The sequence below is a fragment of the Rhopalosiphum padi genome, chromosome 3, assembly GCF_020882245.1.
Source record: "Rhopalosiphum padi isolate XX-2018 chromosome 3, ASM2088224v1, whole genome shotgun sequence".
NCBI classification, from domain to species: domain Eukaryota; kingdom Metazoa; phylum Arthropoda; class Insecta; order Hemiptera; family Aphididae; genus Rhopalosiphum; species Rhopalosiphum padi.
In genome coordinates this window covers 53,887,999-53,904,106 of record NC_083599.1, presented here as the reverse complement: position 1 = coordinate 53,904,106, position 16,108 = coordinate 53,887,999, and the positions used below count along the sequence as shown (strand labels likewise).

General features: G+C 29.5%; 2 protein-coding genes across 2 annotated transcripts; one reads left to right on the top strand and one right to left on the bottom strand.

The window, feature by feature from the left end:
• Positions 1 to 759: 759 nt before the first annotated feature.
• Positions 760 to 6,453, top strand: LOC132925189 (uncharacterized). The gene is made up of 2 exons (XM_060989602.1): positions 760 to 1,647; positions 1,867 to 6,453. Exons 1-2 carry the CDS (start codon positions 760 to 762, stop codon positions 6,016 to 6,018), a joined length of 5,040 nt encoding a protein of 1,679 aa, XP_060845585.1. The 3' UTR covers positions 6,019 to 6,453.
• A 3,698-nt stretch (positions 6,454 to 10,151) lies between these two features.
• On the bottom strand, positions 10,152 to 11,108 carry LOC132925188 (zinc finger MYM-type protein 1-like). The gene is made up of 2 exons (XM_060989601.1): positions 10,463 to 11,108; positions 10,152 to 10,342 (listed from the first exon to the last, which is right to left on the bottom strand). The coding sequence occupies exons 1-2, from the start codon at positions 11,106 to 11,108 to the stop codon at positions 10,152 to 10,154; spliced, it is 837 nt and encodes a 278-aa protein (XP_060845584.1).
• Positions 11,109 to 16,108: the final 5,000 nt, after the last annotated feature.

The window sequence follows — 16,108 nt, the reverse complement described above, 5'->3', positions numbered from 1 at the left end:
GCCGATTGCGTGAAATCGGCAAGACCTTTCTTAAAAAAATTATAAAACATAATTTAATTTCAATGTTGCGTATGGATATCTATATTGCCAAATGTTATCATTATGTGTATTATATTATATCGGTTTATTGTTATCCGTATATCGATATTGTTATCGGCCTGGCCGGTCTGGGATACCGACGGGTTTTTCGATTTTTATTATATGGTCAGTCGCGAAAGATATTATAACGCAAAAGTGTCGACTCCGCTCTTAAAATTAAAAGCATTAAATAAATCTAAATTACTTACTATTTCATAACAACAAAATTCATTATTTATTTTATTTCTATACATTCATACAGTCCACTAATAATAATCCTATAACCGGTGTAATTTTATCACGGCAACATTTGGTCCATTCAAACCGGATTTGAACGAGTAATTGTAAAAAAAGTGCGTTTTATTTTGTTGTTTTTTTTTTAAGTTTAGTAGATTCAGCGTATCGACATATCGTAATGAATCTAGCGTGTCGTCTATAATCCGGGAAAGTGCGTCTATAGTTAATTAACATCCCGTCGATTGACTTCGTTTATCGCTATAAAGTTTATACGAGTACTGTTATTGCTGTGCAGAAAGTCCATTGTACAAGGTCAGTAAACCAGCCCACCATCAAATAAAAATCAAAACGCCAAGTGTCAAGGTAAGAGAGTCACGTTTCATAAATTTTTTTTTTTTTAGTTCCTTTTCCTATTTCGTATCGTAGTACCGTCACCCGATTAGGATGGGAGAACCCGATATAAATACACTAATTGCGCGACGCGGCCAAATAAAGGCTATAGTAACTCGGTTTCAAAACTATCTAAAATCACCCGATTGCGACATAAAACAAATACCACCACGTCAGCTCAAAATAGAAGAAGCTTGGCAAAATTTCGAGTTAGTGCAAACAGCGATTGAAGAATTAGAGAATAATACTAGCACAACAGATCATTCACAATATAGAATTGATTTTGAAAATTTATTTTTTGAGACGGTTGCGGAGGCCGAACAAAAAATTAGTTCTATTAGGGCAAACCAAAACGAAACATCATTCCGTAACTCGAACAACGGAGAGAGCATTAATTCGACATCGTCGATCATAAAATTAGCAGCGTTAAATATACCAGTATTTAATGGTAGTTATAATGATTGGGTATCGTTTAAAGACATTTTTACTGCATTAATCCACACAAATAGTAATTTAACACCAATTCAAAAATTTTTTTATTTACGTTCTTCTCTTAACGGCGATGCAGCAAATTGCATAAAAAATTTCGAAACTACGGCTATAAATTACGAGCACGCGTGGAAGACGTTGACTGCGCGTTACAATAATGAAAAATTATTAATTCAATGTCATGTCAAAGATATTTGTGAGTTAAACGTAGTCAAAGATAATTCATCGGATAGTTTGCGAATGTTTTCGGATTCACTGCGTACTCATATATCGGCACTTGAAGCATTAAAGCAACGACCAACCGATTGGGGACCTCTACTTATACACATAATATGTTCAAAATTAGACTCAAACACACTAACTGAATGGGAGGTGAAATCGCCAAAAACCGAAATTCCAAAGATCGAAAATTTAATGATATTTTTAGACGACCGTGCACAGATTTTAGAAGCAGTAGAATCATCAAAAAATCTTATAAATAATATAAATACTATTTCGACATCGGAAATTAAAAACAACATTAATCGTAAAAATAGTCACAATGAAACTAGCATAACTTCTATAGCATTCCCGACCACTACCGAAGTAAGCTGTTTTATATGTAACTTAAAACATACTATTTACAAATGCCCCACGTTTTTGGCACTATCAATTAACGATCGTATTAAAAAGGTTAATGAAATTGAATTGTGTAAATTATGCTTACGTAAACATGATTCCAAAAAAAGATGTTTATCCCGAAATTGTTTCAAATGCGGAAAAACACATAATACATTACTGCATATTGTCCAACATAAAATCAACAATGATGCGAGATCGATAACGGAAGGAAAATCAAATCACTCTTCAACTCAAATTGACGTAAATTCCTCGATAAGCGCGCACTCGCATGACAAAAACTACGAGCAGGTACTTTTATCGACAGCGATCGTACGAGTATTTGGTGAAAATAAAAGTTCGTCATTATGTCGTGCCTTATTAGATTCAGGTTCACAAAGTAATTTCATTACTGAAGAATTGGTGCAATGTTTAAAATTAAAAAGGTCAAAAACTAATCATCAAATTAGTGGTATCGGAACAACAGTACAGCATGCACATTCATATGTTATCGCTCAGGTGAAATCGAAATTTAACGACTATAGTTTTACCTTAAAAATGTTAGTAGTGCCGAAAATTACGAACGATATACCTGCGAAACACATATATAATACGGGTCACATACCGCAGAACGTAAGCTTAGCTGACCCATTATTCTGGTCTCCACAGAAAGTTGATTTATTAATAGGCGCGACACATTTCTACGATTTAATGAGTGAACGTCGAATTAAACCTGTACCGAACGGTCCAATATTCCAAGAAACAAAACTCGGATGGGTAGTATCGGGGCCTACGCAAATTTACAATCATAAGGTTGAACCGTTAAATAACAGTATATGCTACACCGCGTCGATACATACCAACGTGACATTAGAAAATATGTTACCACGATTTTGGCGTGTAGAAGAATTTGAAGGAGATAACACCTATACTATTGAAGAAAAGACATGCAAAAGTATTTTTGACAAAACTGTGATAAGAGAACCAGATGGTCGATTTACAGTACATTTACCATTTCGCGAAAATTCATTACGCTTAGGCGAGTCTTACAATATCGCTAAGCGTCGTCTATTAAACCTAGAAAGTCGTCTTGCAAACAATACAAAATTAAAAAATGAATATACACATTTTATGAATGAGTATACAAGTTTAGGACACATGGAGCAAGTACAAGACGACCAAATTAATGATAAAGAAGAAGCATATTATTTACCGCATCATGCGGTTTTCAAAGAAGCGAGTACGTCGACTCGACTTCGCGTTGTTTTTGACGCTTCATGCAAGACTAGTAACGGCGTTAGTTTAAACGATGTATTGTTGAAAGGACCGGTTTTGCAAGACGATTTGGTATATATACTCGCTCGCTTCCGAACACATAATTTCGTATTGTCCGCGGATATCACGAAAATGTACAGACAGTTTTGGGTAACAAAAGCTCATAGAATATTTCAACGAATCTTATGGCGCACAAATCCACAGGAAAATATTAACATTTTTCAACTTAACACGGTTACTTACGGAACCGTTCCTGCGTCTTTTTTGGCCACCGGATGCTTACATAAACTAGCCGATTCGCAAAATGTCGATCCTATAATAGCAGCGGCCATAAAGCGTGACTTTTATATGGATGATTTTTTAGGCGGTACTAATTCTTATGAATCAGCTGTTCAATTACGAGATGGTCTAATTAAGACAATGCAATCCGCAGGCTTAGAATTGCGAAAATGGGCTTCGAATAATGATAATTTAATTAAAGATGTAATGTCAATAAAAGAAGATAGTAAAGACACGGTCCCCATTAGTGACGACAATTCGATAACAAAGGTTCTGGGATTGTTTTGGAACTCAACCACTGATACGTTACAATTTGAAGTGCAACAAAATAATTTTACAATCATAAGTAGAATTACGAAACGCGAAATCTTGTCGGTAATCGCATGCCTATTTGACCCATTAGGACTAGTGGGTCCCGCTATTATACGGGCCAAGCTTATGTTACAGCAGTTGTGGCGATTAAAAATACAATGGGACGAACCGCTTCCGAACGAGATTCAAGAACAATGGATTACCTATAGAAACTCTTTGTGTGAATTAAATAACCTAATTATACCTCGACAAATTACGTGTAAAAACGATATCGTAAATATACAAATTCACGGGTTCTCGGATGCGAGCATCAATGCGTATGGCTGTTGCTTATATTTACGATGTACAAATTCGGATGGTGTGCACACTTCAAAATTAATATGTGCAAAGTCCAAGGTGGCCCCATTAAAAGTTATATCTTTACCTCGATTGGAGTTATGCGCAGCGCTTTTATTGTCAAGATTATCGAGTAAAATAGTTCCAAAATTAAATTTGAAAATTAGTAAAAGTTATTTTTGGTCTGATTCGAATATTGTTTTATCGTGGATTACTTCCCCTTCTACCAAATGGAAAACCTTTGTGGCCCATCGTGTTGGGGAAATTCAGGAACGAACTTCTATTGCGGATTGGTCACACGTCGACACCAAGGAAAATCCAGCTGATATTATTTCACGCGGTTGTTGTCCGTCGAAATTAAGTTCATTGTCATTATGGTGGTTTGGTCCTAAATGGCTAATTAAAAATGAAATAGAGTATCCCGTACTAAAGACGTCTTCGAATTCAACAAAATTAAAAATACCCGAAGCTCGAGAGATAACGATATCTAATGTGTGTACAAATACGCTGAATGATAATTTTTCCTTAATTAATCATTATTCGTCAATAAACAAATTAATTCACGTAACAGCTTATTGTTTACGTTTTCGGTACAATGCATTACACAGAAATTCAAGGTTAACAGGAATGCTTAGCGTGGAAGAAATTAAATACACGCGTATTGTTATTATACGATGTGTTCAAAAAAGATCATTCCCTCGTGAAATAAAAGATTTAATAAAATTGAAAAACGTAAGCGCGTCTAGTAAATTGTTTCGTCTGTGTCCATTTATAGACCACGACGGTTTGATAAAGGTGGGAGGTCGTTTGAAGAACGCCGCTTCGATAGACATTTATCAACGACACCCGATCGTCTTACCCGCAGATGACCATTTTACGCGTTTATTATTTAAACACGAACACGAAAGATGTATGCACGGGGGCCCACAAGCGACCCTATCGACGATACGATTACAATATTGGCCGCTAAATGGTCGAAATATAGCACGAAGTACAGTGCATAAATGTGTGAAATGTTTTAAATATAAACCGATTGTCGTACAACCTATTATGGGACAATTACCTGCAGACCGCGTAGAACCGGCTCGCGCGTTCCTAAAATGTGGGATTGATTTCGCTGGTCCGTTTTTGATTAAATCTAGTTTACGTCGCAATGCTCCTTTAAGTAAAGGTTATGTATGCATTTTTGTATGTTTTACAACCAAGGCGACTCATTTAGAATTGGTTAGTGATTTATCTACACAGGCTTTCATCGGAGCGCTAAACCGTTTTTTTGATAGACGAGGTAAAAGTAGCGTGATATATTCCGATAATGCTACCAATTTTGCCGGTGCAAATAATAAATTAAAAGAATGGTACGATTTATTTCAAGTCGATAAACATAAAACAAAGTTGGATGAGGTCTTGAAGAACAATGGTGTACAGTGGAAATTTATACCTGCGCGCTCCCCGCATTTCGGCGGATTATGGGAATCCGCCGTGAAATCTATGAAGAATATAGTACGAAAGACACTAGGTGACGCTCATTTAACATATGAAGAATTTAATACCGTTCTCACGCGCGCCGAAGCATGTTTAAATTCCCGTCCTCTTACACCTCTTTCTACCGATCCTAATGACTTGGGGGTATTGACACCCGGTCATTTCCTAATAGGTGACTCTCTGCTGGCAATTCCCGAGCCTGACATATCTGATGTCAAAACCAACAGATTGACGCGATGGCGTAGGTTAAGTCATTATTCTCAAATAATTTGGAAGAAATGGAGTCGTGAATATTTAAATCAACTTCAGGAGAGGAAAAAGTGGTCAGGTGAGAAGGGACCTAAGTTAGATATCGATACTGTAGTATTAGTTCGAGACGAAAACATCTCCCCCTTAAATTGGAAGCTGGGTCGTGTGACGAAGGTTCAACGAGGTCCCGACGATATCATTCGTTCAGCTGAAGTTAAATTGGTAAATGGTTGTATTACACGAGCAGTGCGAAACTTATGTCCACTTCCCTTTGATGGAAATATATCTAAATAACTAAATATTTATTATACCTTTTATAATTGTGTATTTATTATAATCAAATATCGAAATTTATTATATCTTAACTTATTTTATATATTATTATTTATTTGTTTATTATATTATTATTATATATATTTTTTATTGTAATTATCATTAGTTGAAAACAAATGTTTCAAGGCGGGCGGCATGTTGCGTATGGATATCTATATTGCCAAATGTTATCATTATGTGTATTATATTATATCGGTTTATTGTTATCCGTATATCGATATTGTTATCGGCCTGGCCGGTCTGGGATACCGACGGGTTTTTCGATTTTTATTATATGGTCAGTCGCGAAAGATATTATAACGCAAAAGTGTCGACTCCGCTCTTAAAATTAAAAGCATTAAATAAATCTAAATTACTTACTATTTCATAACAACAAAATTCATTATTTATTTTATTTCTATACATTCATACAGTCCACTAATAATAATCCTATAACCGGTGTAATTTTATCACGGCAACATTCAATAAATGTATAAAACGCTGGAAATATGATAAAATCAAATTGTAATAATAAATATTAAATGTATATAAAAAATAAAAAAAAAATAAAGTGATATGTCGTATTAACACCCCATTGTACAAAGGCGATGCCGTAACTCCACGCCGCAGTTTTATTATCTCGCATCCACGCCACCAGTGAATCCTTCAACGTACAATTACCTCTTTCTACAGATCCTTGGCTTTGTGGATAACGTGGCCGACCATTTACTAGTATTAGGTCGGGCCACAATGATGCTAATTCAATTATAATACCGGCTATGAATTCGCGACCATTATCGGACTGCAGAACGTGAGGGGAACCAAACGTCAAAAATATGTTTAATAATACTTTGACCACTTCCGAAGCCTTTTTGCATTTCAATGGCCGGAAAATTGAAAATTTGGTTAAGTGTTCTTTATAACGAAGGATAAATTTAAAATCACCGTCCGGTAAACTTTGAAAGTCGACAAGATCGACTTGACCGCGTTCATTTCAAGAAGAAGATAAAATAGGCCGCACAACAACACCTCGCGTACATTTTTTTTTTGATTTTTCCGCACACCTTTCACAGTTAGCAATGTAAGCTTTTACAGCAGCCATTGTAATATTAGAATAGTGTTCCTTTATTTTCTTGTGTGTTTTTGTTTCACCTTTATGTCCACTGGCCACATGCATATCACGAATAATACTAGTGAAATTTTCAACTACTGCCATAATGCGTTGATCGCGCTTTCGTCACACTCGTCGAACGCCAGCTACCTCGATTAATTCAAATTTTTCACGGACATGATAATACCGTCTATCTTTATTTATAGAACTGTCATCAGTTAAAATTTTAACAGCTTCTGCATCTCTTTCTGCTGTCCATTTAGAGTCCATAGTTATAATAGTTGTTATAAAATAATTAAAATATTAGGTAATCTCGCAACGTAAGCGCACTTATAGAACCGTTCAATGTTCGTACTTCACACACTATTAGCACCAGATGAATCGAAGTGTTCAAGATATAATATGATTATCATTTATCGCGATATTTCGAGACCAAGTTCGACGACCTTTGTACGGAATAAGATCGGCAAGTTCAACCGTATCAACATAGGTAATAAAGATTACGGCGTAAAGCGGTGGTAATGCGATCAGCACGCGTGCAATTATTGTTTATTTATAATCCACTTTTTGTAATTATGTCATAATAATATGTTACCGAATTCATGCAATCGGCAGAAAAAAGTCTGCTTAATTCATGAAATCGGCAAACAAAATTTACCGATTTCGTGAATTTGGTAGCCAAATATTCTGCGACAACGTTACTGATTTCATGAAATCGGCAATTTCATGAATTCGGCGTAACATATAGGTATATGTAATTTTATTTTAATTTTGATTTTATTCTGAATAATAATTTCTTTTGAAGCACAGAATATAATATTAATTTATTATTTAAAAATTTCTAATTATCATTTTATTTAAGTATTAACTGTTACAAATAGTTTATACAGTACTAATATTATAAGTTAATTTGCAGTTAAAGTTATGTGTTAAGCTAATCCTTGTACTATATTATTGTATTACCTTGCTATAAGATTTTTATATAACCGTTTAATAATATAAATAAATTAACTGTACTTTAAATCATGTAATATATTATAATCGCAGAACAGTAAAGTTTATAAACTACAAGTTAATAAATCTTAAACATACTTTTTAGTGAAGTTAAAATTTATATAGAGACTGATCAATTTAAATTTTAATGTGTGTTTTAAAATATTATAAAATCTGTATAATGCTTAATATTACAGTATAATAATTTTTCAAATAATACTTTATTATTTATTAATAAATTACTCAACTAAAAGTTTATAAATAATATTTATGAAAATAGTAAATGTATCTACTCAAGTGACTATAATAAGTGAGTCATTATAATATTTTTTTATGCCATGAGTTCACATAGTTCATGTATAACATACATATATTTATAAATGCAGTGGCGGCTTTGGGGGTATTTTTTTGGTGAGGCGACTTATGTATCACCCCCCCTCTCTTCATAACAAAAATTAAACTTCATAATAATGGAATTTAAAAATATAAAAATAATTATAACTATAATAATATACTTGTTTCGTATAGTAAATAATATAATAAAGTGAACATTTTAAAACTCGGTAGTCCTGAAAAGGACTTTTTTAAGTATACATTATACCTACCTACTACCTAGTCTTGAAAAAGACTTTTTAAGTAAACCTAGTCTTGAAAAAAGACTTTTTAAGTAAACCAAGTCTTAAAAAAGACTTTTTAAGTAAACCAAGTCTTAAAAAAGACTTTTTAAGTAAACCAAGTCTTAAAAAAGACTTTTTAAGTATGCAAAGTTCTGAAACTATGAATTAAATAAAACTATATTAAACTATTATGTTTTGTATGTTAAATTTATACTCCTATCTTTTTGATTAGCATATATGTTTATAATATTATCATAAAATGATTCTGTCTCTTTAAGTTGATAGATCAAGGACTTTTCAATTGATAGTATAGCGAGGGAACTTAAACGAATTTGTGAAATACTATTTCGAGAATAGGTTTTAATTCTTTTGAGGCAAGAGAAACTTCTTTCATTTGATACACTAGTTGATGGTATGGTCAAAATAAGAATAAATAACTTATAAACTTCAGGTAAAATGTCTTTCAATGTATCTTGTTCAATAATTTTAACCATGTCATAAATATGTAATAAATTTTGATATTTTACATCACTATACAAAACCTCCAATTCAACTTTTAATTTAATTATATCACAAAATATATTAGAATAAGTTAATTTCAAATTATTTAAAGCATTTTCTGGAAATTTACAAGAATATTCTTTAAATTTAGTTACATCAGCTAACTGTAAAAAAAGTAATTTATTTGTGTCTTGAAATCTAGTATTTAATTGCATTAGAATATTATCAATTATTTCATAAAATAATATTTTAAAATTTGATTGATTGTTAGATTCATTTCTTGTAGCTTTTGGAGGTTTTGTAAGAGTAATAGCTTGATTAAATAATTTTAAAAATTCAGACTCATTTCTTTTTTTATTTATAAGCTCACATGTTATATTTATTTTTCTTAAGCAAAATTCTATATCAAATGACTTATTTTGAAGAACGTAAAATAAATTGTCAGTATATATAAATATATTACTAAATATGAGTGCTAAAAAAGCAAATTCAAAAGTTTTTAAATTTTTTAAATGACCTATAGCACCACAAATAGATTCAGATGAAGATTTTGGATCATTGCTTATAGAATCAAAAACATTTATAAACCCTGACCACTCATTAACTACTGTATGTAAAATTTTTGAACGTGAAGACCATCTAGTTTGAACGAATTGAGGAATTCGTTTACCTACAATATTATCTACAACATTAGTACGTGAGGTGGAATTGTGAAAATAAGCAGCCATACCAGTTATATTAGCAAAAAATATACGACATTTAGCATTTATACTACAACCATGTTGCAATACTAAATTTAATCTATGAGCTAAACAGTGTGTAAATAAAGCATTAGGAGCAAGTTCTTTAACTCTAGCCTGTAAACCTGTTAAATGACCTGACATTACACATGCTCAATCATAACATTGGCCAACTAATTTATTTTCCACATCAAACTCATGTAAAACAGAATAAACCAAATTAAATAAACCTTGATTCGTGCGATCTTCACTAACATTATGAAAACCCAAAAAACGTTCAACTAATTCAGATTTATCTGTAACATATCTAATTACAATTGAACACTGTGTTTTTTGACTGATATCTGTAGTATCATCAATTTGAATTGAATAAAATTTACATTGCCTAATTTCATTTTTAATTTGATTTATTATAAAATCAGAAATACATGAAATTAAATCATTTTGTATGTACTTGGACAAACCTGAAAATGTGTTTTTTATACTTTTATAATGATTTTGTATTTCTTGAGAACACCTAACAATATGCATATCAAACAACACTTTAAAATTCCCTTTGTTTAATGAATCACTGCTCTCATCATGACCACGAAATGCTAGCTCTTGTTTTCCCAAAAATATAACCAAATCAATTAAGTGCACCATAAATAAACGATTCAATCTCACATTTTCATTATAATTTTTTTTAAACAAATTACCATGCTCATTAACAATATCTACTATAGTAAAACTATTTTTTTCTAAATGTTTTAATCCTAAATGGTTATGAATATGTTCTTTTGATGATTGATGTATTTGAATACTCCTAGATAATTTTTTTAAATCACAATAACCAATAGTATTCCAAACAGACTGAATTTTACCCAATAACAAACACGGCCAACAAAACAATTTTTGTAAATAATGACTTCCACATAACCATGAGTGTTGTTTATAAAAATTTAAATTAAATGATCTACAGAATACCTTGCTTAATTTTTTGTCAGGAGTCAAAACTGACAAAGCCGGCATAGGCATACCTACCTTTATTAAATCATTTTTATTATTAGACTTCCAACGTCGAAATGGCGTCTCTAATAATATAACAACTTCGTCTGTCACTGGATTCATATTCATAATGTTAAATGTTAAATGAAAAGCACAAGTTGACAACACAAGTAAAATTTAAACGAATTTAAACAAAAAAGCACGACACGAGCGACGACTGCCAACGACACGATCGAGATATAAACTAATAAACTAATAATGAAATTGGTTTCATTAGGCGCTGTGACAATAATAACGGTTTATCGGTTTATGATTATGCAATAATATCTATATTATGTTATTGTTGAATGTGCCGCAGACATGATTGCGGGCTAACCATCTATTTTTAGTATCAGAGGCGATGAAAAAGTCGCCTCACTAAGATCATTGCGCATGCGCTATTCAGCTTTTCAGTCGCGCGCATTCGCGTACATTCGCATGTGTGTGTAATTAATGTACACAAGTTACAATTCTGAGGCGACGTTCAACATCGCCTCTCTGACGTCATCGGAATATTTCCGCCGGCTGAAATATGAGCATTTGCTTACGTAATTATTATTTCGTGCATTTCTTATCGGTTTATTGCTATTTTTTGGTAATAAACACGAAATAATATTATACTATAATAAAATAAATGATAATTCATATTATTAAAATTCGTAAAGAAGAATTTTTTTCAAATAAAATCATAAAAATGTTAAAAATTATTAGCGAAATGTTATTGTCAAGAAATATACTTTTAGCGTATTATTTGCTACAAAATTTTAGGTGAGGCGGCGCATCACTTGCCTCACCCCCAAAGCCGCCACTGTATAAATGTATGTAGTCGATAACATATTATTAAAATACTTATTATGTATAATGTAACAATGTCACAGAATGAGATGCAACTTATTATACAAGGTTTTCTATCGCATATGGCATATATTATGCTTTGGTAATCCAACTTCAAACTTTTACAGTTGTACTTTTAATATGTATTTAAATAATCTAGATCTATTGGTTGCTGTCTCACTCTAAATTAAATTGTATGCGCATGATGTATGAAAAAATTTTGATTCAATATTTTCCATGGTAATTTAAATGACATTTTACCTAATTTAAAAAAAAAATAAAATTTAAGGAAAATAATACAAGTTTTATCAGCTGTTTCTAAAATGTAATTATGTGCATTTGTTAAATTAAAACTAAATAAATTTATCCTAATAAAGTAAAAGGTAAATAATATAATTGAGTATATATTATGTACCTATTTATGTATATTATTACAATATAATAAGTAGTTTTTTTACACTCAATGGTAATATTATTATTATTTTTCCTATTGTATATGCAACACATCGTACATGAACATAATTACATTAACAATATTATTATTTCTACTGTAATTGTATAATTTTATTTTTGCTTAAACAGTTGACAATAATCGCATTTATCTGAATAAGTTCAGTATTTAAGTTACTTTTTAAAAATTTAAAGCGTGCAATCAAAAACATATTATTATTGTTTATCTATAATAATATTATCGTCGTATTTTTATTTTATTTTTATTTATTCTTCAAGAAGATAATGGGCCCCACTGAACATGTTCGTGTGGTGGCCGACGAGTTCACAATTTAAAATTTAAATTCAATAATTACTAAATATAAAATTAAAAGATTACAATTTGCAATAAAAATGTTCACATAATTAAAATATCAGTATAAATAAGTATATATTTTTTTCTTTGTTTATATAATATAATATTATAATGTAGTATTGTGTAAAAAATTGTTTAGTTAAATAATAAATATTTATAATACTAAATTTATCAATAATTACTAAAATAAATTAACTAATATAAGAAAATAATACAATAATCCTATACATTTATTGTGAGTCGGTCGTCTATATTTTGTTATTGTAGTAATCAAAGTGTAATTTTTTTTTTTAAGAATCTTGAAAGAGTTGTTTTGTTTAATTTCTAACGGTTATATATTGTAAATTTTTGGACCGATATATAAGTATGTGGATTGTGTTAATTTTTTGTACATAGTTATTACTTTGATATTAGATATTTGTCGAAGATTATGTTCATGTTCAGTTTTAAGAGTTATTTAAGTTTTAAGGTTATTTTTAATTATATAAATTACTGAAGCTTTATAAAATATTATTTTTACTGGTAGTACATTCATATAATTTTATTATAAGCATTTTGTGTGGTAACTCGAGTCTTTTTTAGAATAATTTTTAGTATTTTATTTTGTATTTTTTTTAATTGATCAATAGTTGTTTCAGATGTACCTCTTCATATAAAAATACCATAATTAATTATGGATTCTATTAATGCTTGATACACTACTCTAATTTTCTTAAATTCTAAGACATCTGTTAAATTTTTAAATACATACATTATTTTTCTTAATTTATTTGTTACACATTTTATGTGGTCATTCCATTTAAGATTACAACACATTTCTATACCTAAATATTTTCTTTTATACTAGGTATATGTATGGCAGAATTAACGTCGTTTTTAATTTCGTTTACTCAAAATATAGATTACTTAAAATAACGAAACAAAATTACCACTGCATGTTTTGAAGCATTCAAAAATTTACAATACACAACTATTTTTTCATCTTTTATCTATATTACTTACATTAAATCGTCATTTTCCACGAATCTCCTACGAAATGGCAAAAATATTTTTTTTTACCATCTTTTCATTAACATTTTTCTTTTTATTACTATTTGATAATTTACTAGCTCAAATAAAAATATAAAAATATTGTTTGAAAATAAAAATTGTTATCAATAACTTACGGTTGTTAGGTATGAATAAATTACATCGAATTAAAACCTTGAAGTTTTCAGTTTATAGTGTGCATCACTACTTATTTTACCTATACTCAACTTATTTACCCATAATAGTCTCGTAATTATGGTGCTATTTTTTTTTAAACTTTTAGATTTACTAGCAATTATAATTTGTTATTGGGCTGTACACTATTTTGACATCTCTCTAATTGGCAGTTATGCAGAGTGTGAAAGAACGAGGTCCCTCCTTTTAAATAGTTTTTTATATACGTATACATTTTTATTATATTTTAATAAAAAAAACATTTTTATGTTTATTTTAATTTAGGTATTAAATTTTTTTTAGATTTTTGCATTTCTTTTAAACGTTTTCCCATTAAAGCACTGGTTATACATATGACAAAAAAGTTTATATAATATGTAATATCATGTAAATTATTTCAATCATTTTTTCAAATTATTTCAATCATTTTACTCATATTGATTTCGAATTATATAACACACATAAAAAAAAAGTGATAAGTATTAAGTATTAAGTAGGTATTCACTTGCAATAACGATTTAAAAATATAAAAATCTATATTATTTGACTCAATATTATTTTTTGATTATAATTAGTTATTAGTTTATTATCTACATAATAATTTAAAATAAACAATGAAAAAATGATTTAAAAATATTGTACAATTTTATGTAACAGCTTCAGTATAAATTTTAAAGACCTTGTAAACAACCAGAAAAATAATGTATAAATAACTATAAATTATAATAAAGTCTTACGTGTACGCCAGACTACGCCCGATTTTCGTTTAAATTAGCAGTTTAAGAACTTGTAAATAGATGTATTTGTCTTTATATTTTTTAATTAAAAATCAACATTAAAAACAATTTTTTCGTTATGTATCAACAGAATGACTAAAAAAAATTTAATGAAAATCAGAATGATTTATTGTGGAATAAAAGCATATACCCAATATTTTATATCTATCTGGTGAATAATAGGTAGATTGTTTATTATTTATAATGTAAAATGTAACATATAGAGTTTTGAATGTCTTGGAGTGCAAATAAATAAGGAATACATTTTTTTCTTTATCTAATGATATCTGAATACACTATAACTTAATTATTATACCATGATTCAAAAAATAGAAGAACATCGGTGTTTATAAATAGAAAATATATCTAAAGTTTATGTAATAATGCCTCGAAATTATGATCATAAGTGTAATATTTATGTATGTAAAAGTAGTAGAAAACTATTTTATTAGGTATATAATTTAAATATGTACTAATTTACTTATAATTTTATTAGTTATTACTGTGCTCTTATAGTTGACACATATAATTACACATAATTACATTTTAGACTTTAGTGAACTATTGTCTATATTCTTTTTAGTATAATTTTAATCAGAAAATATAATGGTAGATGTTTATTTATTTTTGTTTATTTTTACGTTGTTGGAACATTTTTTACTATATAGTTTATTTTGGTCATCGGTTTGTAAGTAAATATGCCAATTTCACATTTTCTAGTGTCTTTTAGTGCTATTAATATTGATATGTGATGACTAATGATGTTATGGAAATGTTAATTTTTTTTTTCAATTTATGTATGATTAAGTATTTGTTTTTGAATAAAAATTCCTCTATATTTAAAATTATGAGGATCATTGTATTCACTTTTAAATATTTTTAACTAAGCAAACTAATGTTACCAAAATGTATAAGAAACTAAAAATATTTACCTTAAAAAAGTAAAAAATATCAAATAGCTAAAAAAAAGGACAAAAGTATTTTGAAAATTTTATCAAGATAAGAAAAAGCTTATTTAAATATTTGTTGAATATTTTAAGTGCTACAGTTATTCATTTTTGAGTTACAAAAAATAACAAAATTGTTTTTGTCACAAATAATTTTTACGTAAAAATTGTTTGTTTTCTTTAATATTGGTTTCAATTATTTTGAAAAGTACTAGAGATTACTTTCGATCTCTTTGCCCCCAAATTATCAATTATATCCAATGTTTGAACAGAAATCACCTTCAATGTTTAATATTAAAGTATTTATACACGTAGTTTATGTTAATATGATGTCAGATACGAAAAATAACACACCATTATAAAACAATTACAATTATCACTCCACTCTGTCTCAGATTCTAAAATAGTAAAATATATAAAAATAAAATTTAATTTCTATTCTATTTTAAAAGCACGATCTTGAAGATTTCACGTAAGATTCACTTTAAGTTCAAAATAGATATTTAGTATTTTAGTTTT